The following is a 23,873-nucleotide window of genomic DNA, read 5'->3' as shown; positions in this document are numbered from 1 at the left end:
GAATTCAGATAAATTGGAAAGATATTATAATTGAGAAGATACTTACAGTATGTCAGAGCATTTGTATGTTATTTACTCCTTACCGTCCTTTCTTATGAAAAAGAAAGCTGAGGTTTTGAGTATCAACTAACTCTTCCAAGGTGTAATCATGATGATCAAGTGGCTGAGGTGAGATTCAAATCCAGATCTGCCTCATTGGAAAGTCTGGTGTTTCACTCTGTTAATACTTACTGCAGAAAACCAAACATATTTAATAAACATGTAACTTGTCTTCCTTTCTGAATTTCATACAGTATTAAAGTAAGGAGACATGAGAAGGGTGTGTGTGTGTGTGACATATATATGTGCTATATAAAACATTGTATACTAATCAGTTCTCTAGGGGAATATTTTATTGTGATTTAATACTTTTGGCTAAATCTCAGACTGTAGCATATTTGCATTCACCTGTTATCAATTCTTTATATTTTATTAATATTTATAATTCAGGTTTTAATACTTAACTAATTTTTTTAGCATATTAAAGTAAAAAAAATTGACATCTAATAAATCTAAGGGTTTTTTTTTTTTTTTGGAGATGGAGTTTTGCTCTTGTTGACCAGGCTGGAGTGCTGGAATACAATGGCATGATCTCGGCTCAACGCAGCCACCTCCCAGATTCAAGCTATTCTTCTACCACAGCCTCCCGAGTAGCTGGGATTACAGGCATGTGCCACCACACCCAGTTAATTTTGTATTTTTAGTAGAGATGGCTTTTCTCCATGTTGGTCAGGCTGGTCTCGAACTCCTGACCTTAGGTGATCCACCCGCCTCCACCTCCCAAAGTGCTGAGATTACATGTGTGAGCCACTGTGCCCAGCCAATATAAGATTTTTAAAAATCATGATCTGTGAATCCGGTATTTTAAATGTTATGGAAAATTTTACAACCCATAAATGTAGGTTTCTTTTGTGATTCTCCTAGATGTAATAAAGGAACAGAATCGAGAGTTACGAGGTACACAGAGGGCTATAATCAGAGATCGAGCAGCTTTAGAGAAACAAGAAAAACAGCTGGTAAGTAGAACATTAAATTTCAGTTTAACTTTTCAAACAAATTTGGAAATGACTGTAGGAATAATTAGCTAACTTAAAAAAAGGCACATGGCAGGTGGCAAGTGATTTACTTAACTAAGAAATGGCAGTTAATAATTTTTGTATCTTCTGCTTACCTTTGTTTATTGTGTCATTCTGCTGACTTTTATCGGGATTCTGTGTATTCTGTTGATTATAGAATCAAATTATTCTTCAGTTTGTGAGAGTCATGAGTATCTAGGAAGAAATATTGCTCAAGGCAGAACCACCTTCTTAGTTAACAGCAAAGATAAAATAGTCATGGAAAACAAGGAAAGGTTATTTAAAAAATTACATTAACTCAGAGGAGTCTTGCTTGATATTTTAAAGATCATTGTGTCTTTGACAGTGAATGTACTTTTATAGTAGACTGATCTGCTTCATTTTTAAATATTCTTTATGGTATTTTTTATGTGTATGTTGCCTCAAATCTTTAAAAAATAGCTTTATTGAGGGATAATTGACATGCAGTAAACTGTACATATTTCAGGTGTACAATTTGATAGGTTTTGACGTATGTATAAACTCATGAAACCATTATTACAGTCAAGGTAATGGACATACCCATCTCCCCTAAAAGTTCCCTTGTGCACTTGGAAATCCCTCCTACCCATCCCGGCCCGTCTCCCTTTTTCCGGGTGAAGCAAATACTGATCTGTCGCTGTAGATTAGTTTTCATTTCTAGAATTTTATGTAAATGGAATCAGAATATCAACTCCTTTTTATGGCATCTTTCACTCAGCTAATTATTTTGTGGTTAATCAGTGCTGTTTCATGCATTAGTGTTAATTACTTTTTATTGATGAGTATTATTCAATTGTTTGGATATTTCACAGTTTGTTTATCTGTTTACCAGCCAGTAGACGTTTGGGTTGCTTCCAGGTATTGGTTGTTTGAATAAAGTTGCTTTAAACATTCAATCAAAGTTTTTGTGAGCATGGTTTTCATTTTTCTTGGGTGTATTCCTGAGAGTGAGATTGCTGGGTCATAGGGTAAATGTATGTGTAACTGCTAAAAAATTAAAATTAAAGTGCTGAAAAATTTGCAGAGTGCCCGTAATGTTTTCTCTTCCCATTAGTAATGTATGAAAGTTACAGTTGTTTCCCATACTTGGAGTTGACAGTCTTTAATTTTAGCCATTTTAGTGGGTGTATAGTAGATTGCCATTTTAAATTTCATTTTCTTAATCACTAACGCTGTTGAACATCTTTTTATATACCTGTTTACCATCTACTTATCTTTTTTGCCAGAGTGTCTATTCACATATTTTACCTATTTTTTCATCAAATTGTTTTCTTACTTAGTTACAATAGATTTTTATATATTGTGGAAACAAATGCTTTATCAAGTATATGTTGTGAAAATATTCTTTCCAAGCTCTTAACCTTGTCCTTCATTTTCCTAAGTGTCTTTTGAGGAATGAAAGGGTTTTTTTGACTTATTTTGATCAAGTACAATTTTTTATTCTTTTATTCTTTTTTTCAATGTTGGAGTTTCTTACAAATGTCAATTGGTTCAAATTTGTGATAGTATTTTCTAAGTCTTCTGTATCATTGCAGATCTTCTGTCTACTTGTCACAATTAGAGTGTATGCATAAGAGTGGAGTTGTTAATATTGCTCATCCTTTTTTCTATAATTAGTACTTTTAGTGTACTACTTACTTTTAGTGTACTAGCTCTGAGTGCCTAACCCAAAGTCAGTAATATTTTCTCCTATGTTTTCTTCTAGAAATATTACCGTTTTAGTTCTTACATTTAAAACTGTGAACCATATTGAATTAAGTTTCAGTATGGTGTCAGGTAAGGGTAGAGGTTCACTTTTTGCATATGGAAGGTCAGTTGTTTCAACATAATTATTGCTGACACTTTCCCTTGTCATTTTTGTGGGAAATCAGTTGTCCAAATGTAGGCATCTTTCTGGGCTCTATTCCACTGATTTATATGACTGTTTTTAAGCTAATACCACATTATTTTTGTTAATAAAGGTTTAAAGTAAGTCTAAAAGTTAGCATTAATTCTTCCACTTCACACTTCTTTTTTCATAATTGTTTTGGCTGTTTTAGGTGCTTTGCATTTCTATAGGAACTGTAGAATACAGATCAGTTTCTACAAAAAAGATCAGATTTTGATTGGGATTATGTTGAATATGTACATATTAACATTGTGTCATAAGACATATTAACATAGTGTTAATTAACATTAACAGAAGACATATTAACATTATGTCTTCTGACCCATGAAGATATTACATCTCTCCATCATTTAGATCCCTATTTATTTAGATCTTCAATTTTCCTCGGCAGTGTTTTGTACTTGTTGAAATGGTTGTGTGGTTTTCCTTTTTAGTCAGTCAATACAGTGAAACTTTGATAATCAACCTTTTGTTCCAGGCACACACCTCACTTGTTAATGACATATTTTTTAATGTATTTTCAGTTTGCTGAAATTTTAAGAATATCTGCATCTGTGTTCACAAAATATACTGATTTGTAGTTTTTTTTGTGTGTGTAGTGTAGGAAGCAGTGCAGTGTTTTTATTTGATTTTGATATCAGGGTAATAATGCTGGCCTAGTAATGCTGGCCTCATAGCATGAGTTGGCAAGGTACTCTTTTCTTTACTGGAAGAGTTTGTATAGTTCTTCCTTAAATGTGTGATAGGATTCATCAGTAAAGTCATATGTGAATGAAGATTTTCTTTGTAGGTAGATTATTAAACCACAAATTCTTTTTTAAAATAGATATACAGTGGATTAGGTCATCTGTCTTATTGAATGATCTTGGTGGCTTTAGTCTGTCAAGTAACTTGTCCATTTCTATTAAATTTTAAAATGTACTGATATGTTGTTTATAATATTCCCTTACTATCCTTTAACATCTTTAGGATAAGAAGTGATGCCCTTCTTTGCTTTCTCAGTGTTTGTAACTGTGTTCTTTCCCTCTCTCTGTCTGTCTCTTTCTCATTTTTCTTCGTCATCAGCCTGGTTAGTAGTTAATCAATTTGATTGATCTATTAAACACACACACACACACACACACAAAACAGCTTTTGCTTTTTGGTTTCGTTGATTTTCTGTATGGATTTTTTTTTTTTATTTTGTGATGGAGTCTCATTTTGTCACGGGTCTGGAGTGCAGTGGCGCCATCTCAGCTCACTGCAACCTCTGCCTCCCAGGTTCAAGTGATTCTCCTGCCTCAGCCTCCCAAGTAGCTGGGACTACAGGCACCGCCACCACGCCCAGCTAATTTTTATATTTTTAGTTGAGACAAGGTTTCACCATGTTGGCTAGGATGGTCTCAATCTCTTGACCTCATTATCCACCCGCCTCGGCCTCCCAAAGTGCTGAGATTACAGGCGTGAGCCGCTGTACCTGGCCAGATTTTTCTTTCCTAGTTTGTATATTTATTTTCTTGTTTATCTTATTTCCTTACTTTGTGTTTCATTTGTACTTCCTTTTTCTATGTTATGTTGAAGCTTATGGAGTATTCGTTTTTTTCAAATGCAAACTTCAGTGCTGTAAACTCTTCTAAGAGCAATTTTAACTGCAGCTCACAAATTTTTATGTTGCATTTTCACTTGAGTTCAAAATACTATTTCCTCTGTGCTTTTTTTCTTTAACCCATGACTTATTTAGAACTATTATTTTTAAATTTCCACTTATTTGTGATTTTCTTTTCATATTTTTCTTAGAAATTTTTAGTTTCATTGTAGTTAACATACTTTGTGTGATTCCAGTCCTTTAAAATTTATTGAGCCCTGTTTTCTGATGTAGAATATGGAATACTTTGGTGATTGTTTAGTGACACTTGTAAAGAATGTATATTCTGCTGTCAGTGTTGGAGTTTCCTACAAATGTCAGTGAGGTCAAATAGGTGATGGTGTTTTTTAAGCCTTCTGTATCACTGCAGATTTTCTGTCTACTTTTAGCAATTAGACTTTATGCTTAAGAGTGGAGTTGCTCTCCAAGACACATAATTGCCAGATTCACCAAAGTTGAAATGAAGGAAAAAATCTTAAGGGCAGCCAGAGAGAAAGGTCGGGTTACCCACAAAGGGAAGCCCATCAGACTAACAGCAGATCTCTCGGCAGAAACTCTACAAGCCAGAAGAGAGTGGGGGCCAATATTCAACGTTCTTAAAGAAAAGAATTTTAAACGCAGAATTTCATATCCAGCCAAACTAAGTTTCATAAGTGAAGGAGAAATAAAATCCTTTACAGATAAGCAAATGCTTAGAGATTTTGTCACCACCAGGCCTGCCTTACAAGAGACCCTGAAGGAAGCCCTAAACATGGAAAGGAACAACCGGTACCAGCCATTGCAAAAACATGCCAAAATGTAAAGACCATCGAGGCTAGGAAGAAACTGCATCAACTAATGAGGAAAATAACCAGTTAATATCATAATGGCAGGATCAAGTTCACACATAACAATATTAACCTTAAATGTTAATGGACTAAATGCTCCAATTAAAAGACACAGACTGGCAAACTGGATAAAGAGTCAAGACCCATCAGTCTGCTGTCTTCAGGAGACCCATCTCACATGCAGAGACATACATAGGCTCAAAATAAAGGGATGGAGGAAAATCTACCAAGCAAATGGAGAACAAAAAAAAGCAGGGGTTGCAATCCTAGTCTCTGAGAAAACAGACTTTAAACCATCAAAGATCAAAAGAGACAAAGAAGGCCATTACATAATGGTAAAGGGATCAATTCAACAGGAAGAGCTAACTATCCTAAATATATGTGCACCCAATACAGGAGCACCCAGATTCATAAAGCAAGTCCTTAGAGACTTACAAAGAGACTTAGACCCCCATACAATAATAATGGGAGACTTCAACACTCCACTGTCAACATTAGACAGATCAACGAGACAGAAAGTTAACAAGCATATCCAGGAATTGAACTCATCTCTGCACCAAGCGGACCTAATAGACATCTATAGAACTCTCCACCCCAAATCAACAGAATATACATTCTTCTCAGCACCACATTGCACTTATTCCAAAATTGACCACATAATTGGAAGTAAAGCACTCCTCAGCAAATGTAAAAGAACAGAAATTATAACAAACTGTCTCTCAGACCACAGTGCAATCAAACTAGAACTCAGGACTAAGAAACTCAATCAAAACCGCTCAACTACGTGGAAACTGAACAACCTGCTCCTGAATGACTACTGGGTACGTAACGAAATGAAAGCAGAAATAAAAATGTTCTTTGAAACCAATGAGAACAAAGATACAACATACCAGAATCTCTGGGACACATTTAAAGCAGTGTGTAGAGGGAAATTTATAGCACTAAATGCCCACAAGAGAAAGCAGGAAAGATCTAAAATTGACACTCTAACATCACAATTAAAAGAACTAGAGAGGCAAGAGCAAACACACTCAAAAGCTAGCAGAAGGCAAGAAATAACTAAGATCAGAGCAGAACTGAAGGAGATAGAGACACAAAAAACCCTCCAAAAATGCAATGAATCCAGGAGTTGGTTTTTTGAAAAGATCAACAAAATTGACAGACCGCTAGCAAGACTAATAAAGAAGAAAAGAGAGAGGAATCAAATAGACGCAATAAAAAATGATAAAGGGGATATCACCACCGACCCCACAGAAATACAAACTACCATCAGAGAATACTATAAACACCTCTACGCAAATCAACTAGAAAATCTAGAAGAAATGGATAATTTCCTGGACACTTACACTCTCCCAAGACTAAACCAGGAAGAAGTTGAATCCCTGAATAGACCAATAGCAGGCTTCGAAATTGAGGCAACAATTAATAGCCTACCCACCAAAAAAAGTCCAGGACCAGATGGATTCACAGCTGAATTCTACCAGAGGTACAAAGAGGAGCTGGTACCATTCCTTCTGAAACTATTCCAATCAATAGAAAAAGAGGGAATCCTCCCTAACTCATTTTATGAGGCCAACATCATCCTGATACCAAAGCCTGGCAGAGACACAACAAAAAAATAGAATTTTAGACCAATCTCCCTGATGAACATCGATGCCAAAATCCTCAATAAAATACTGGCAAACCAGATTCAGCAGCACATCAAAAAGCTTATCCACCATGATCAAGTGGGCTTCATCCCTGGGATGCAAGGCTGGTTCAACATTCGCAAATCAATAAACGTAATCCAGCATATAAACAGAACCAAAGACAAGAACCACATGATTATCTCAATAGATGCAGAAAAGCCTTTTGACAAAATTCAACAGCCCTTCATGCTAAAAACGCTCAATAAATTCGGTATTGATGGAACGTACCTCAAAATAATAAGAGCTATTTATGATAAACCCACAGCTAATATCATACTGAATGGGCAAAAACTGGAAAAATTCCCTTTGAAAACTGGCACAAGACAGGGATGCCCTCTCTCACCACTCCTATTCAACATAGTGTTGGAAGTTCTGGCTAGGAGGGCAATCAGGCAAGAGAAAGAAATAAAGGGTATTAAGTTAGGAAAAGAAGAAGTCAAATTGTCCCTGTTTGCAGATGACATGATTGTATATTTAGAAAACCCCATCGTCTCAGCCCAAAATCTCCTTAAGCTGATAAGCAACTTCAGCAAAGTCTCAGGATACAAAATTAATGTGCAAAACTCACAAGCATTCTTATACACCAGTAACAGACAAGCAGAGAGCCAAATCAGGAATGAACTTCCATTCACAATTGCTTCAAAGAGAATAAAATACCTAGGAATCCAACTTACAAGGGATGTAAAGGACCTCTTCAAGGAGAACTACAAACCACTGTTCAGTGAAATCAAAGAGGACACAAACAAATGGAAGAACATACCATGCTCATGGATAGGAAGAATCAATATCGTGAAAATGGCCATACTGCCCAAGGTTATTTATAGATTCAATGCCATCCCCATCAAGCTACCAATGAGTTTCTTCACCGAATTGGAAAAAACTGCTTTAAAGTTCATATGGAACCAAAAAAGAGCCCGCATTGCCAAGACAATCCTAAGTCAAAAGGACAAAGCTGGAGGCGTCACGCTACCTGACTTCAAACTATACTACAAGGCTACAGTAACCAAAACAGCATGGTACTGGTACCAAAACAGAGATATAGACCAATAGAACAGAACAGAGTCCTCAGAAATAATACCACACATCTACAGCCATCTGATCTTTGACAAACCTGAGAGAAACAAGAAATGGGGAAAGGATTCCCTATTTAATAAATGGTGCTGGGAAAATTGGCTAGCCATAAGTAGAAAGCTGAAACTGGATCCTTTCCTTACTCCTTATACGAAGATTAATTCAAGATGGATTAGAGACTTAAATGTTAGACCTAATACCATAAAAACCCTAGAAGAAAATCTAGGTAGTACCATTCAGGACATAGGCATGGGCAAGGACTTCATGTCTAAAACACCAAAAGCAACGGCAGCAAAAGCCAAGATTGACAAATGGGATCTAATTAAACTAAAGAGCTTCTGCACAGCAAAAGAAACTACCATCAGAGTGAACAGGCAACCTACAGAATGGGAGAAAATTTTTGCAATCTACTCATCTGACAAAGGGCTAATATCCAGAATCTACAAAGAACTCAAACAAATATCCAAGAAAAAATCAAACAACCCCATCAAAAAGTGGGGAATAGATATGAACAGACATTTCTCAAAAGAAGACATTCATACAGCCCACAGACACATGAAAAAATGCTCATCATCACTCGCCATCAGAGAAATGCAAATCAAAACCACAATGAGATACCATCTCACACCAGTTAGAACGGCAATCATTAAAAAATCAGGAAACAACAGGTGTTGGAGAGGATGTGGAGAAATAGGAACACTTTTACACTGTTGGTGGGATTGTAAACTAGTTCAACCATTATGGAAAACAGTATGGCAATTCCTCAAGGATCTAGAACTAGATGTACCATATGACCCAGCCATCCCACTACTGGGTATATACCCAAAAGATTATAAATTATTCTACTACAAAGACACATGCACACGTATGTTTATTGCGGCACTATTCACAATAGCAAAGACTTGGAATCAACCCAAATGTCCATCTGTGACAGACTGGATTAAGAAAATGTGGCACATATACACCATGGAATACTATGCAGCCATAAAAAAGGATGAGTTTGCGTCCTTTGTAGGGACATGGATGCAGCTGGAAACCATCATTCTTAGCAAACTATCACAAGAAGAGAAAACCAAACACCGTATGTTCTCACTCATAGGTGGGAACTGAACAATGAGATCACTTGGACTCGGGAAGGGGAACATCACACACTGGGGCCTATCATGGGGAGGGGGGAGGGGGAAGGGATTGCATTGGGGAGTTATACCTGATGTAAATGATGAATTGATGCTGACGAGTTGATGGGTGCAGCACACCAACATGGCACAAGTATACATATGTAACAAACCTGCACGTTATGCACATGTACCCTAGAACTTAAAGTATAATAAAAAAATAATAATAATAAAAAAAAAGAATTGGAACTCTAAAATCTTCATCATGGAAAACCAAGAGAAATAGATGAGACAGGCAGGAATGGAATCTGCAATATCAAGCAATGTAAGTTTTTCATTACAATTAATAAGATAACATAAAGTAATCTTTATAAATAGTCATACAAAAATTAATGGATAAAATATATCATTTTGATTGTAAAAAAAAAAAGAGTGGAGTTGCTGATATTTCTCATGCTAATTATGCATTTGTCTATTTCTCCTTTCAGTTCTGTCCATTGTGTTTTATATATTTTGAATCACTTTTATTAGGTACATATACATTTAAGATTGTCCTGGTATCTTTATGTATTGATTCCCTTATATCATTAGAAATACCCCTTTCTGTTTCTGGTAGTATTCCTCGTTCTCAATTTTATTTCATCTCTATTAATATAGCCACTCTAGATTGGCAGGTTTTGATAAGTACGTGTATAGCGTATATTTTTCTGTCCTTTCACTTGACTTTGTTTTTGTATAAGTTGGTGTCTTCAGATAGCATATAGTTGGGTTTGCTTTCTTATCTAATCTGACAGTCGGTCTTATAATTGAGGTATAAAATGGACTATTTTATTTAATGTAATGATATTATTAGTTTTAGATCTATCACCTTGCCCTTTATTTCTCTGTCCCACCAAGTCTTTGCTTGGGTGTTTGTTCTTTTTCTCTTACCTTCCTTTGGATAGTCTTTTTTTTTTTTTTTAATTTTCTTCTGAGCTCTACATGTGCACTGTTTTGTAGACTTGCTTTGTATTCATGGATGAAGATACTAGTTCTGTCCTTTCCATGTAAACATGTAGGCTAAATTTCCTTCTTAGATTACTCTTTTGCTCTATGACTTTATAATAGCTCCTTCCCCTCTTCATGATCGGGGAGAAAGGGTCTGTTATGTATATTAGATCTGTTCTTCTGAAATAAATTATTGAGGACTACCCCTTAATGATTTTATTTTATTTTGTTTGTTTCTTCTCTTAGGAATTAGAAATTAAGAAAATGGCCAAGATTGGTAATAAGGAAGCTTGCAGAGTTTTAGCCAAACAACTCGTGCATCTACGGAAGCAGAAGACGAGAACTTTTGCTGTAAGTTCAAAAGTTACTTCTATGTCTACACAGACAAAAGTGATGAATTCCCAAATGAAGATGGCTGGAGCAATGTCTACCACAGCAAAAGTAAGTGGGAGCTTTTATATTCATAGATTTATAATTTTATAAGTGGTATTTAAATATCAATATTGAAAGCAGATTTAAAAGCACCTTCTGGTATATATGTGGTACAAAATGTGTGTAATTTTTAGTAAAATGAGTTATAATACTAGATAATCCAGGTAATTACTTCTAGATTCTTTATTGATATGTTTTAATACAAAATTTATTGTTTGAGGACAATCTATTTTCTTTTTTTTTGTTTGTTTTTTTTTGAGACGGAGTCTTGCTCTGTCACACAGGCTAGAGTGCAGTAGCAAGATTTCGGCTCCCTGAAGCCTCCCCTCCTGGGTTCAAGAGAGTCTCCTGCCTCAGCCTCCTGAGTAGCTGGGATTACAAGCATGCACCACCAGCACACCTGGCTAATTTTTGTATTTTCAGTAGAGATGAGGTTTCACATGTTGGCCAGGCTGGTCTCGAACTCCTGACCTCCGATGATTCGCCTGCCTCAGCCTCCCAAAGTGCTGGGATTACAGTTGTGAGCCACTGCGCCTGGCCAACAATCCCATTTTCTAAAGATCACATGTAGCTTCTGATTTTATAAAATTGACTTTTAAAAGTATTTACTTTTTTCCCCTCTAATTGTCAGATGATTTTTGACCTAATCTCATTGTATGTTCTGACTACCTTTGAGTGATAATTTCCTCTTGATTCATTTTTATGAATGTGTCAGAAGGTCACATGAATAGTAAGAAAGATTTATCAGAATGTTTGTCTAGAGCTGATGTTTAACTTACTGCACACACACACAAACACATTTTTCTATATCTATAATCAGTGTTTTTACTGTAGAGTTTAAAGGACTCTGATTCTTTCAGTCATTTAATAAATAAAGCACTCCTTGATACTGTTAGTAATCAAAAGAGGCTAAGACAGAAGCTCTGCTTTCACAAATTTTATACTTCAGTTGGGGGAGCTTAAGATATATCTCTAGGAACCTACCCACTATATCAGTCGTGCTAAGCTTTATGAATTGCACAGACCTTTGAATAGGGTGATCTAAAATATATTGCATAAGACAAAGGTTTTAAGAATATCATTAGAGGTTAGATGTACAGAAGAGGGATTATGAATATGAAGTGCAAAAGAAAAAAAAAGCTTCAGAGGAAAGTACAAGCTTTATGTTAGGGAAATGGTATACACGGGCGGTTTTTTTGTTATTCATAGTAGTTATGTCCCATGAAGTCGGGAACACTGAAATAGTGCATATTGAACCGTTGCTCCCAGGGGAAATACTGAGTTATATTTCTGTGAGCCTTTGCCCACAACATTTTTTCATCACCTAATCTGTACCTAACTAACCTTGCGTTTCTGTGTAAAGATGCCATATTTAATAGAGAGTTGATTTGCTCATATTGAGCTCATGACTAATGGGACCCTATCATTCCGGAACAAAGCTTATCTAACATATATTTTCTCCATAAAGCGCATCATGTCCTTCTTTCACTTAGGAACACTGGGCAGCATGTTAATACAATGTTTGGGGATCATTTTTTATCAGTGAAATCACCAACAAAAAGTACAAAAGTGAGAAAAATGTGACACTAAATACACTGTGGAAAGGACACTTAATTTGCAGTAAGAAGGCAGAACATCAGCTTGTTTGACCTCAGCTGGAAATGTGCATGTTGGGTGACTCAGATGTTTTGCTGCTTTGTAAATGTCCACAGATAAGCCTTAAAACACTGCAGGTATTTATTTGAGGTTACAAATACATTTTAATGAGTAGGTAAATTCCCAAATATGGAATCCACAAGTAAGGAGTATTAACTGTAATTGTGTTTTAGACAGCAGAGCACATGAAAGTCGAATGCTGTTCAAACTTAACAGTTAGAAGGAATAACTTCAATCTTTGATAGCAGAGTAGGGAGATTATAGTTAACAAAAATATGTTGTCCTTGGGTGGTGGACACCCTAAACATCTGACTAGATCACTATGCATTATATGTGTGTAACGAAATTTTATATGTGCCCAATACATTTGTGCAAATAAAGAGTAGAGTGCATCCATTTTGTGAAGTCCAGAAAGTACAGTGACCCATTATAATCTTTAAAAAGAGAAAGTTTCAAGCCTCAAGCCGGGCATGGTGGCTCATACCTGTAATCTCAGCACTTTGGGAGGTCAAGGCAGGCAGATCACTTGAGGCCAGGAGTTCAAGACCAGTCTGGCCAACATGGCAAAACCCCATCTTTACTAAAAATACAAAAATTAGCTGGGCATGGTGGTGGGCATCTGTAATCCCAGCTACTTGGGAGGCTGAGGCAGGAGAATTGCAGAAACCTGAGAGGCAAAGGTTGCAATGAGCCGAGACCACGCCGCTGCACTCCAGCATGGGTGACAGAGAGAGACTCTGTCTCAAAAAAAAAAAGAGAGAGAACGTTTCAGTATACATTTTGTTTCTCAAGTTACCTTATTCTTTTTGATTGTCTGATTTTTGAGACGGTCTTGCTGTGTTGCCCAAGCTGGAGTGCAATGGTGCGATCTTGGCTCACAGCAACCTCTGCCTCCCAGGTTCTAGCGATTTTCCTGCCACAGCCTCCCAAGTAGCTGGCATTGTGGGTGTGAGCCACCATGCCTCGCTAATTTTTGTATGTTTAGTAGAGATGGGTTTTTACCGTGTTGGCTAGGCTAGTCTCAAACTCCTGACCTCAAGTGGCAAGAGAAAACATAGTGTGTTTAAGGAATAAAAGATGTGTCTAGAGGGCAGTAGTGCAAAGTTTAATCCATGTTAGGGCTCATAGGCAAATTATGGAATTTGACTTTTAGCACTTAAGAGCACTGGAAAGCCACTAGAGAGTTAGGTGTGTTGGGAGTGGGCAGGGATGAGGGGAATGCAGTGTCATACTTGGAAAGAATACTTTGACTACAGCATTGCATGCAGTTGAGAAAGGACTGTTTGCTTCATATCTTTGAAATCAACATGTTTTCTATTGTATGGTTTCTTTTAATATACTGAATTAGCTATATAATGCATACATATATGTTTATCATGCATATATTATGCATCATATATATAAAAATGCAGTCATGTCTGCCTTAACATTCTGAAAAATTCATCTTAGGCAATTTCATCATTGTGCAAACATTGTGGAGCATATTTACATAAACCTGGTGATACAGCCTACTACACATCTAGGCTACATGGTATAGCTTGTTGGTCCTAGGCTATACTGTACTGAATTTTGTGGACAGTTGTAACATAATGGTTTAAGTATCTGTATATCTAAACATAGCTAAACATAAGAAAGGTATAGTAAAAATGGAGTATTATAATCTTATGGGGCCACTGTCGTGTATGCTGTGGGTCATTAACCAAAATGTAAGCACATGAATTGTAAATAAATTTTGGTGATACTAGAGAACATTAATCTCTTAATGAAATGAGTTGTGAATGTATAATGTAAGAGAATTGTTTTCACAGTTTTTCAAAACTCACATTTTTATATTTTTTTAAAGCATCTTTTAAATGTGTTAATAGATTAAGTATGTATGCTAGTATATCTTCTAATCTTTTTAAATTTAGACATTAAAAATATTAATGAAAGTTTTTATAAAAATTAAATTTAACAATTTATTGACATTACCTACTTGCCACATAAACAGGTAAGTTTAATTTTCCTATTTGAATAGCAAAGGATCTTATGCTAATAATGTTTTTTATTACATAATTTCTTGCCTGCTGTTCAGATGAGGTTTTCCACACTGGTCTTTATTATATAGATGTTAAGCAGATGGTTTCCAAATGACTATTTCATGTTTTTCTAGAATATTTACCACTGTATGTTTGATTACGGTAGGATGGCTATCTTTTAAAAGCCTGTCTATATTTGATGTGTTCCCTTTTGACTTATTTCATAGTAAAATTTTCCGAATTACGAAAGTAACATGAATCTTGTAAATACATTTAAAGACAATGCAGGCAGTTAACAAGAAGATGGATCCACAAAAGACATTACAAACAATGCAGAATTTCCAGAAGGAAAACATGAAAATGGAAATGACTGAAGAAATGAGTAAGTTTAATAAGTTGTAATGAAATGTATAGTTTTCTTATCTTTGAGTTAGACATTTGTTTACTTTAAGTCTCATATTCTCATTCACGAAGGTAGAAATGATGAAACCAAAAATGACAGGCTCAAAATTCGATTTGGATTTAACTGAGGGAAAGGTGTAAAATATGTTATGCCGTACCTCTATTACACATGGGCTTTAGCGGTTTTACTTTATCGATTAGTATACAAAAACCAACTTGTGAGGTAGATAATTCTTCATGACATCAGTCAGGCAGTTTCAGAGTTACGTCGACTCTTCGGTACTATAGAAGATTTGCCTGTATTAGGGGTAGAGGTAATGGAGCTCTTTTTTGTTTGGTTTGTTTGTTTGTTTTTCTCATTTTTTTCCCTCTCACAAGAGTCTTCTAATATTTAGTTTTTGTCTTTTTGAATATAAACTAATTGCATGTTATGGTGGAAATACAGAGAATACAGAGACAGAGCATATAAAAATCATCACAGCACTCAGGTGTAGTTACTGTTAATGTTGTACATTTATTTTCTGTTTTTCTCTCATAATCTTGATCTACAAAAGTGAAGTCACCTTTTATGTACAATTATGAATATCTTGCTTTTTAAAAACATAGTAGTATAACATAAGCATATACTTGTGACCTTGACATTAAATCTTTTCTGAAGTCTTTTTAAAAAATAGCTTTAATATCATTTAACATCAGTATACGCTAGTTTATCAAACCATTCTTGTGTTGGTCAGTAAGATCGTTGTAAAATTTTTAACGTGTTTGATAATCCTTTTAAAATATGTTTAAGCATTATCTTTGACTGAATTTCTGCAATCTCCTTAGAATATTAGCTTTTATAAGGCTCTCGGTTTGTGCTACCAATTCTTTCCAGAAAGACTACACCGATTTTTATTTCACCAATAATGACTGACCCTTCATAGCACCCTGATCAACATTAGATCATTATTTATATTATGTTAAAAACTGGCATCATTGTTTTATAAGTATGTTTTCTAAATGTTTTACAACTATAAAACATGAAAAATAGAAAAATTAAATGTTTTACAACTGTGTAGGGATATACCAGTTTAGCTTTGCTTATCTGCTAGTATTTTAGTTTGACAGCATTTAATAACATTTAGTGTATAAAATAGTATCTAATTAAGTTACCAGGGTTAATAAACTCATTATTATTCTAGTATTCTATTTCAGGATGCCTATTTTTATTCTCGGTTGTAATAATATTGCCTGTTTATCTTTGACAGCTCCAAAAGTTCTGTAGTTTTTACTTCAGGCCTTTAGTTTGAAAACTATGAGTTTTTTCAGGTTGTTGAAACATCATCAATCATATTTTAATGACTGAGAGAACTGTTTCTTATATAAACTGTTATTTATATAATGATCATAGTATTTAACATGTGATTTCCAATGCCAGTGATGGCAGTCTTTACCAGAGAAATTAACTTTTCCATTAAGCTATAATGAAAAGAATCAATAACCCTTACTTAATCAGATATCTATACCTACTGCAGTTGTTCTCATTTGTATTTTAATACATTGCAAATTAGTCTATAGTATAATAGTAGTTATTGATGGTTACTCATTTTTTTAACAACCTAGTAAAATACACTAACAATATTTTCATCCCAAAATAAATTCAAGGTGTAAATCAATATGTCTTTTTCCAGTTGGAATTTATATTCTACCATGTTGCTCCAAAGCTTGTTCACATTTAAGTTAAGACACAATCTCTTTGGGAAATCTTATAGTATACCTGTGATGAGCATTATTACACTTTTTCTGAAAGCGTTCTTCTTTGTTAGTCTGATTACACCTCTCTCATCTTTTTCTTCTATCTACTTCATTCATTTTTTTTTTTTTTTTCTGCAACCACTTCTTTACTTAGGACCTTATAAACTCCGCATGACCTGGACTTCACATCTCCCGTATTACTTTGCTAAGTTACATCTGAGTAACATACGGCTAAATTATTTTTTTCCAGGATCTTACCTCTGAGCATATTGATTAAATTCCTTCAGGAGTTTTCTGCTTACTACAAGATAAAATCCCCAAATTTTAAATAAAAAACACGAAGGAAGTATTTAGGTTATGAAACATCTTCAGTTTATACCCTGGATGACTGCCTACCTCACGTGACATTTTCCAGGGAGTCATGGTGCATAAACCCATAGATGATAGGTTTGTTACTACAGCAGTCCTAAACCAAGACACCCTGGCACAAGCGTTCCATAGACAAGGACTCTGGGAGTAAACATTAAGCCTGTTGGTCAGGAGCCACAGTTACCAACACGATTACAAGGAAATCAGACTAGGTTACCTGTCTTTCTTCTTCTGGGGACATTCCTCAGATACCAGGAGAGGAACAATTTTAGGCTAACTGCTGTAATTTTTTTTTCTCCCAGATGTTTTCCATTTATGTACCTTAAATAACAACCACACAGAAGAACTTACTCTTTCTCGCTTGTGTCCCTGTTGCCTCACCATGGCTTCGCCCAGGCCGTTCCATTTCTGTGTCTCTGTGTGGTTAAACCCTGTGTGTCCTTGCCGGAGTACTTCACAGGTTACTTCCTCCCAGTTGGATGTAATCTCCTTCTCTGAAACTTCGTAATCATTTATCTTTTCTCTTACCGCAATCTGTTGAATTTTGTTTCTTTTATACTCAAGTGTCAGCTACCCGAGGTCTTTATTTTTCTCCGTCTCTACACCCATTGTATTTGTATTGCATTTCAGGCACTAGGTGCCCAGTTTCAAAGATAAAAAAGACACAATCTCAATCCATCAAAAATTGTTTCCCCACAACTCAACATGATGCATTCTATACAGAGTGCTTTCAGTAAATATTTTGGGGAGGGAAGAGAGGTAGGAAAGGTTGTAGCAGTAATAATCCTGTTAAATCGGACATCATTCTTTAGGCAAATTTATTAAAATACTGAACCTTAGATTTCTTTAGAATGTTCTACATGTATCTTGAATGTAAATTTAAGAGGTATAAAAATATGATTATAGATATAAAAAGAGTAAATTGTTTTCCAGATATTAACAGGATATTTTATTCTTGCATATTCTTCCTCTACCAGCTTAATGGATACAATTTGTGAAATAATATTTACAAATCTTAAACATGTAGGTGTGAATATCACATGGTTTTTGTCTATTAGATGTAATTTTTTAAATGGCTCAAATATGTATTTATCAATGTACTTCACTGACATTTTGAAGGATTTTTTTAGTTCACTGAATTTGCTTCTGTAATATACAAAATAGTTGAGCTAGACTGTAAATATGTAAATCTAACCTGAAATTTGTTTGAAAGTAAATGCTTTGCTCCTTCTCCCTTATCCCCCAGTCAATGACACACTTGATGACATCTTTGACGGTTCTGATGATGAAGAAGAAAGCCAGGATATTGTGAATCAAGTTCTTGATGAAATTGGAATTGAAATTTCTGGAAAGGTATGGACATCATCTTTTCTTAGTTGGAAATAGTTTCTACCTACCACCTTTGTCACTTAATTGTTTGGTTTTTACTATTAGGCACATGGTTTTTATTTCTGTTTCAAAAGTAAATTAAAGAGACCTCTTTACAGCACATCCTGTTATGTCCTAGTCCAAATGTTTGCTAACGCACATTTTTGTTTTTCTTTGTTGAATATAGATGGCCAAAGCTCCATCAGCTGCTCAAAGCTTACCATCTGCCTCTACTTCAAAGGCTACAATCTCAGATGAAGAGATTGAACGGCAGCTCAAGGCTTTAGGAGTAGATTAGTCAAAAAATGTCATAATATTTTGCTTACTTATGTAGTATAAACCAAGCACAGTGCAGATTTCTTTTACAAAATACATGTATTTTACGGGAAAAAAAAAAAAAAATGAGACTGTGAGTGAACAGTTGTTTCCTAACCCGTGGCTATTTTGAATCTTTTGCCAAAGAATGACAATGATGCAAAAATGGGAACAGTTTGGATTTTAATTAGAACTATTTAGGAGTGATGATGTGTAAAAACTTGACTTCTCTTTTGCATGGCACAGAGAAATTATATTCCTTACTTGATGTCAGTTTATGTTCTAAATCTTTTTCACTGAATATAAAAATCTTGTTAAATGCTGTTAGGCACCAACTTCAAGAGGGTTGTAAAAATATTAAAAGTATATCATTAATTCTGTATCTGTTGCTTGTCTTTTGTAAGTGATTATGTGTTATGACCATAGGCAGGTACAGCTGCCACATTATTTTTAAATGGTCAAAAAGAAGAGTGCTATTTAAACGTCTGTCTTAAACAAAAACTGTCATAGCTTTTCTTTTTCTTTTTCCGTTGGGAGAACATTCTAGTTGGTAAGTTTATTACCTTTCAAAATGTGCTTGGCACCTGCCTTAAATAGCACAGATCTATTGTGCACATCTTAAATCGTTTCAGCTGGCAGAAAAGAATTACATTTAAAACCGAAAGCAAGGCCTCAATACAAAGATTATCCTGGCTCTTTTCTATCTCTGTGGGCCTCATTGAAATATGTACTCTTATTTTAGACACTCCTCTCTTAAAACAGACCAGGTTGCCCTGGTCTCAGAAGAAACCTATGATGACTTGTCCCTTTGATGCCATTACTGTGCATTGAATATAATTAGTAAAAATAGACAATGAATAAATAACACTTTATAGTAAGTAAACAATATATTTTGGCTGTCTAATCCGTTTGAGGATTATAATTATATGAATTATAATTTAAACTGTTTAATTTTGTTGAATGTGTATATTGAATCTTCTAAATTGAAGCCATTATTCTCAATTAAGTACTACATCTATGACAATGCTTGACCTACATTTTTAAAATAAAAATTAACTTTTTTTGATAAATAAAGCACAATTTTACCAGAAATTACTGTCTAAATGTGTATTAGCAGTATTTTTTAAGGTGAAATTGCCATGGTATCTAATGAATGTGTAGACAGAGAGAGAAAAGGAAGGAGTGCCAGACTAGTTAGAATAGAAGTTAGGATTAGGTTAGTTTTGAAAAATGATGTTGTAATATATGGGTTCTAACACATCCTACCATGAAAACTGGAGGAGATATGTGTAACCTGGTTAATTTAGGATGGTGGACATTTTGGGCTAATACTGACAAAATACATCTTAGGACTACTATACATGTGACACGGATTGCTAGGAGGAATGAAAAAGTAAACTGTATAGTTTATATTCCATAAACCATTTTATAATGTTCAAAGATTAGGTTTCGTTATTGATAGTATTAAATACACAGTTTCTCTTAACAGTGATGGGTCAAAACATTTTACTGGATTATGGAACATGTTTTGATTCTTGGATGTACATAATAATGCCATCTAACTTATTTACTTTCTTGTTTACATGTGAGAGCTTTTGTTTTTAAAAATTATTTTGTTAAAAAATATCTCAATAAAGATTTATTATTGTTGTCCTTTTCTTACCTTTTTTGCTCTTTTTGGTTGCTGCTAAAATTAAAAATTTTATTCTTATTTAGTAATTTTTCAAAAGGATGATCTTTATTATTTTCCCAGAAGTATAATTAGATAAACTCTGCTACTTACATTTAAAAAAAAAAAAAAAAAAAACTATCTTTTTAAGAAATAATTGGTAGAAGACTAGTGTTTGTGAATGTAATAAGCCTAAGATTTGGTGGTTTCACATTAATAATTTTTTCCCAATATTCCCAGGGATTGAACATTTTTAAGTTTTAATTTTGAACATGTAAGTCCTAGTGACTTATTTCATTTCAGTCAAACATGGATACCACAAAAGAATTTGTACATAAAAGACAGAGAGGTCATCTGATTTGGCTACATTTATAAAGTGTTGTGGTGGCAGTTTTCATAGTCACTGTTACCCTATCCTTTGCTAAAAAGAAAGCAGTGACTTTTGAGCCCTTAAGGAATAAGAAATAAGGGTTCTTATAGATTGAGCTTAATGAAAATACTGTTTTTTTTTTTTTCTTTTTTTAACCTGCTTTTTCTAAAAGTTTTCTTTAGGCACACAAAAAAATGTAACAATTGTAATCAAACAAGAGGTTGCCATAGAAAGAATAGAAGAGTATCTCTGTTACCGAAAAGGATACAGCCCAAAGCCACATTTTGTTACCAAATGAAAAAGTTATTTATGGGGGAAATTTCAGAGTACCAGAGAAGTAGAATGTGATATGAAAATGTCAATACTAATGATAACACCTGTTAGAAAACCTAAAATGACCATCTGTCGGATGATTATGTTGCACACACTATACTGTGTGCTCTGAGGGGAGTATCTGGTTATTGCAAGAGCTAATGGAAAGGGGCTCAAGACTGTGACCCTATGGCACAGAGAGAGGAAGCTGTCAGCCTATGGGCTTTATGTTGTTCGACTTGCACAGTGATGTATATTTTACTAGCATTTGAATGTCTTTAGAAAAAACCTGGTACTCTCTTTTTGGCCAAAATGCATTTCCTACCGTCCTAGTTGCCATACTTCTCACCTGATCTCTGTGAGCCTAATTGAAATATGTACTCTTATTTTAGACATGCCTCTGTTAAAACAGACCAGGTTTTCCTGGTCTCAAAAGAGACCTGTGATGACTTGTCCCTTTTATGCCATTACTGTGCATGAAAAGGTGTTGGCAACTTCAGAAACACAGATCAACCTTCCAATTTCCTCTCTGTAGAAGCTGAGGATTCAAAACCATTCTAAGCTTAGTTGTTTTAGTAGTCAATTGGGTTGGTATTGCTGTAGAGGAAGCCTGAAGACTGTGAAACCAGATTTCAGGTGCCCTATTGTTGGAACACCACATTCCCCTAACAATTTGAAAATACACACACACCCCCACCATCCCCAAACACTGAAAATATTTGACTGGACAAATCCTTTCCACCTTTAGAGATGGAAAGGTAAATTGTATGAATGAGTTTATCAGCCGCCTTTACTAGGTAAAGTTGAATGTACCAAACTAGTAGAAATGACAAACATCTTTCTTCCATTTTAGTGGACAACTCTACTGAATTCCTGCAGACTTAAAGAGTTCACAAGTATATAAGAGGGAAAGACTATGGCTAAAGTCAGCCTTTGTCATTGATTCCCCAAGTATGAACATATCAGTCTACACAGTGAATTATATGTCATTTGTTTAATTGAGGTTTAGCATTCTAAATGGCATTAACCATTTTCTGTTGTTCTGAAGATTAATCAAAATATATTAAAGTATTATTTTAATGTAGTTAGAAAGTAGTCTCAAAACAATACAAATGAGTTCTGTATAATACAAAACAATACAAATGAGTTACTGGTATTTACTGGTTGGGAAGGCCTCGGGAAACTTACAGTCATGGTGGAAGGTTCCTCTTTGCAGAGCGGCAGGAGAGCGAATGAGAGCCCATCTAAGGGGAAAGCCCCTTATAAGACCATCGGATCTCATGAGAACTAACTATTGTAAGAACAGGATGCGGGAAATCGCCCCCCTAATCTGCACTTGGTCCCTCCCACCACACGTGGGGATTATGGGAACTACAATTCAAGATGAGATTTGGGTAGGACATAGCCAAACCATATCAGTTAGCAAAGAATTGCTATTTCACTGGGCACACCGGTTCATGCCTGTAATTCCAGCACTTTGGGAGGCTGAGGAGGGAGGATCGCTTAGGTCTAGGAGTTCACGATCAGGCTGGGCAACATAGGGAGACCCCTGTCTCTACAAAAATTTTGAACATAACCAGGCATGGTAGCATGGCACCTATAGTCCCAGCTACTCAGGAGGCTGAGGTGGAAAGCCCAGGAGACTGAGGCTGCAGTGAACAATAATCATGCCACTGTACTGCAGCCTGGGTGACAGAGCGAGATTCTGTCTCAATAATAATAATAATATAATAATAATAATTTGCTATTTCAATAGTAAGTATTAAAATAATTTATTTTAGGGAAAAACATGGTTCCCAATACTGGTAGTGTCTAAACTTGAAAAGAATGACCTTATGGATGAATGTTTGATGATACTGATTACGATCTAAAACATATTGATGATGTAAGCATATATACACGCTTATTTTTGTTACATAAAGAGGAAACATTACCAGAGGAATCATATTTAAAATGCAAAACAACCACTAATCTAGATTTATACTGCATGACATTTCTATTTGCAAGTTTCAAAGTGCATATATACATTTTTGCATATATACATATACATTTATGTATACATGATCTGGCTTTTAGCAAACTGAAGAATCCCTTCCCCAGTTAATGTGTTTTAAGTAGGCGAAGAAATATTGAGTTATCCAGAGAAGGAACTTGAATGACTGTGTGGCTGAATAATTTGGAATTTACTCTTAAATAAGAATGTTGTATTTCATATCTTTGGGATGCTGAATGTGTGCTTAAGCATGGATGATTAGGCCACTGAAAGCTGTTTTGTTAGTTAAATGTCTATCTTTGTTAGTAATATATCAAATTTTACCCATCCAATTGATGGTGATTATGTATGAACATACATATATAATCTATGTAGATTATGACCTGTAAAAATGCTAGGTCTTTAATAATATCATAAAAAGAGACTGGACAGTGTAATTTATTTTGTAAGCATTCTAATTCAACAATAAAATTTGGTCTAATTGTTACCACTTTTGTTATATAAAATAAGTTAGATAAACATAGCCAGCAGATTTACATTCCAAATGCAAAAAATAGTCACTATTCTAAGTTAATATCACATTACAGTTGGCTTCTACTAGCATGTTTCAAGGTAATGCATTCTTATAATTTAAATAAATATGTTCTTTTCGATACAATTCTCAGAATTAAAATTAAAATCTCAATATGTCAAACTTTTTCACAAATAGTAAATCGGATTCTAATCAATTATACCAAAAGTGATCATGTCTTGTTATAGAAACCTGGATAATTTTCCAGATTGTGAGATTTCAAAAACATTATAATTTAAAATTAGGTGATACCGTTCACATTTGTAGCCATTGTTAACATTACACTCCTTCATTTAACAAATATTGTGTGCCTAATATGAGCAAGAAC

The 23,873-nt window shown here is 34.9% G+C and overlaps 1 protein-coding gene across 2 annotated transcripts in view; it reads left to right on the top strand.

The window, feature by feature from the left end:
• The window catches only part of CHMP2B (charged multivesicular body protein 2B), a 32,822-nt gene extending 12,530 nt beyond the window's left edge, over positions 1-20,292 (top strand). For both annotated transcript variants that reach the window (XM_023216069.1, XM_023216067.1), the window contains 5 exons: positions 964-1,055; positions 10,583-10,777; positions 14,722-14,824; positions 18,194-18,300; positions 18,503-20,292. In XM_023216069.1, coding sequence (XP_023071837.1) covers positions 964-1,055; positions 10,583-10,777; positions 14,722-14,824; positions 18,194-18,300; positions 18,503-18,613 — 608 coding nt within the window. In that variant the 3' untranslated portion in view covers positions 18,614-20,292. The remainder of the gene's footprint in view (positions 1-963; positions 1,056-10,582; positions 10,778-14,721; positions 14,825-18,193; positions 18,301-18,502) is intronic.
• Positions 20,293-23,873: the final 3,581 nt, after the last annotated feature.

This window comes from Piliocolobus tephrosceles, chromosome 2 (genome assembly GCF_002776525.5).
Source record: "Piliocolobus tephrosceles isolate RC106 chromosome 2, ASM277652v3, whole genome shotgun sequence".
Classification (NCBI taxonomy): Eukaryota; Metazoa; Chordata; class Mammalia; order Primates; family Cercopithecidae; genus Piliocolobus; species Piliocolobus tephrosceles.
Note: the sequence above shows the minus strand (reverse complement) of the source record. Positions and strands in the feature narration are given on the sequence as shown.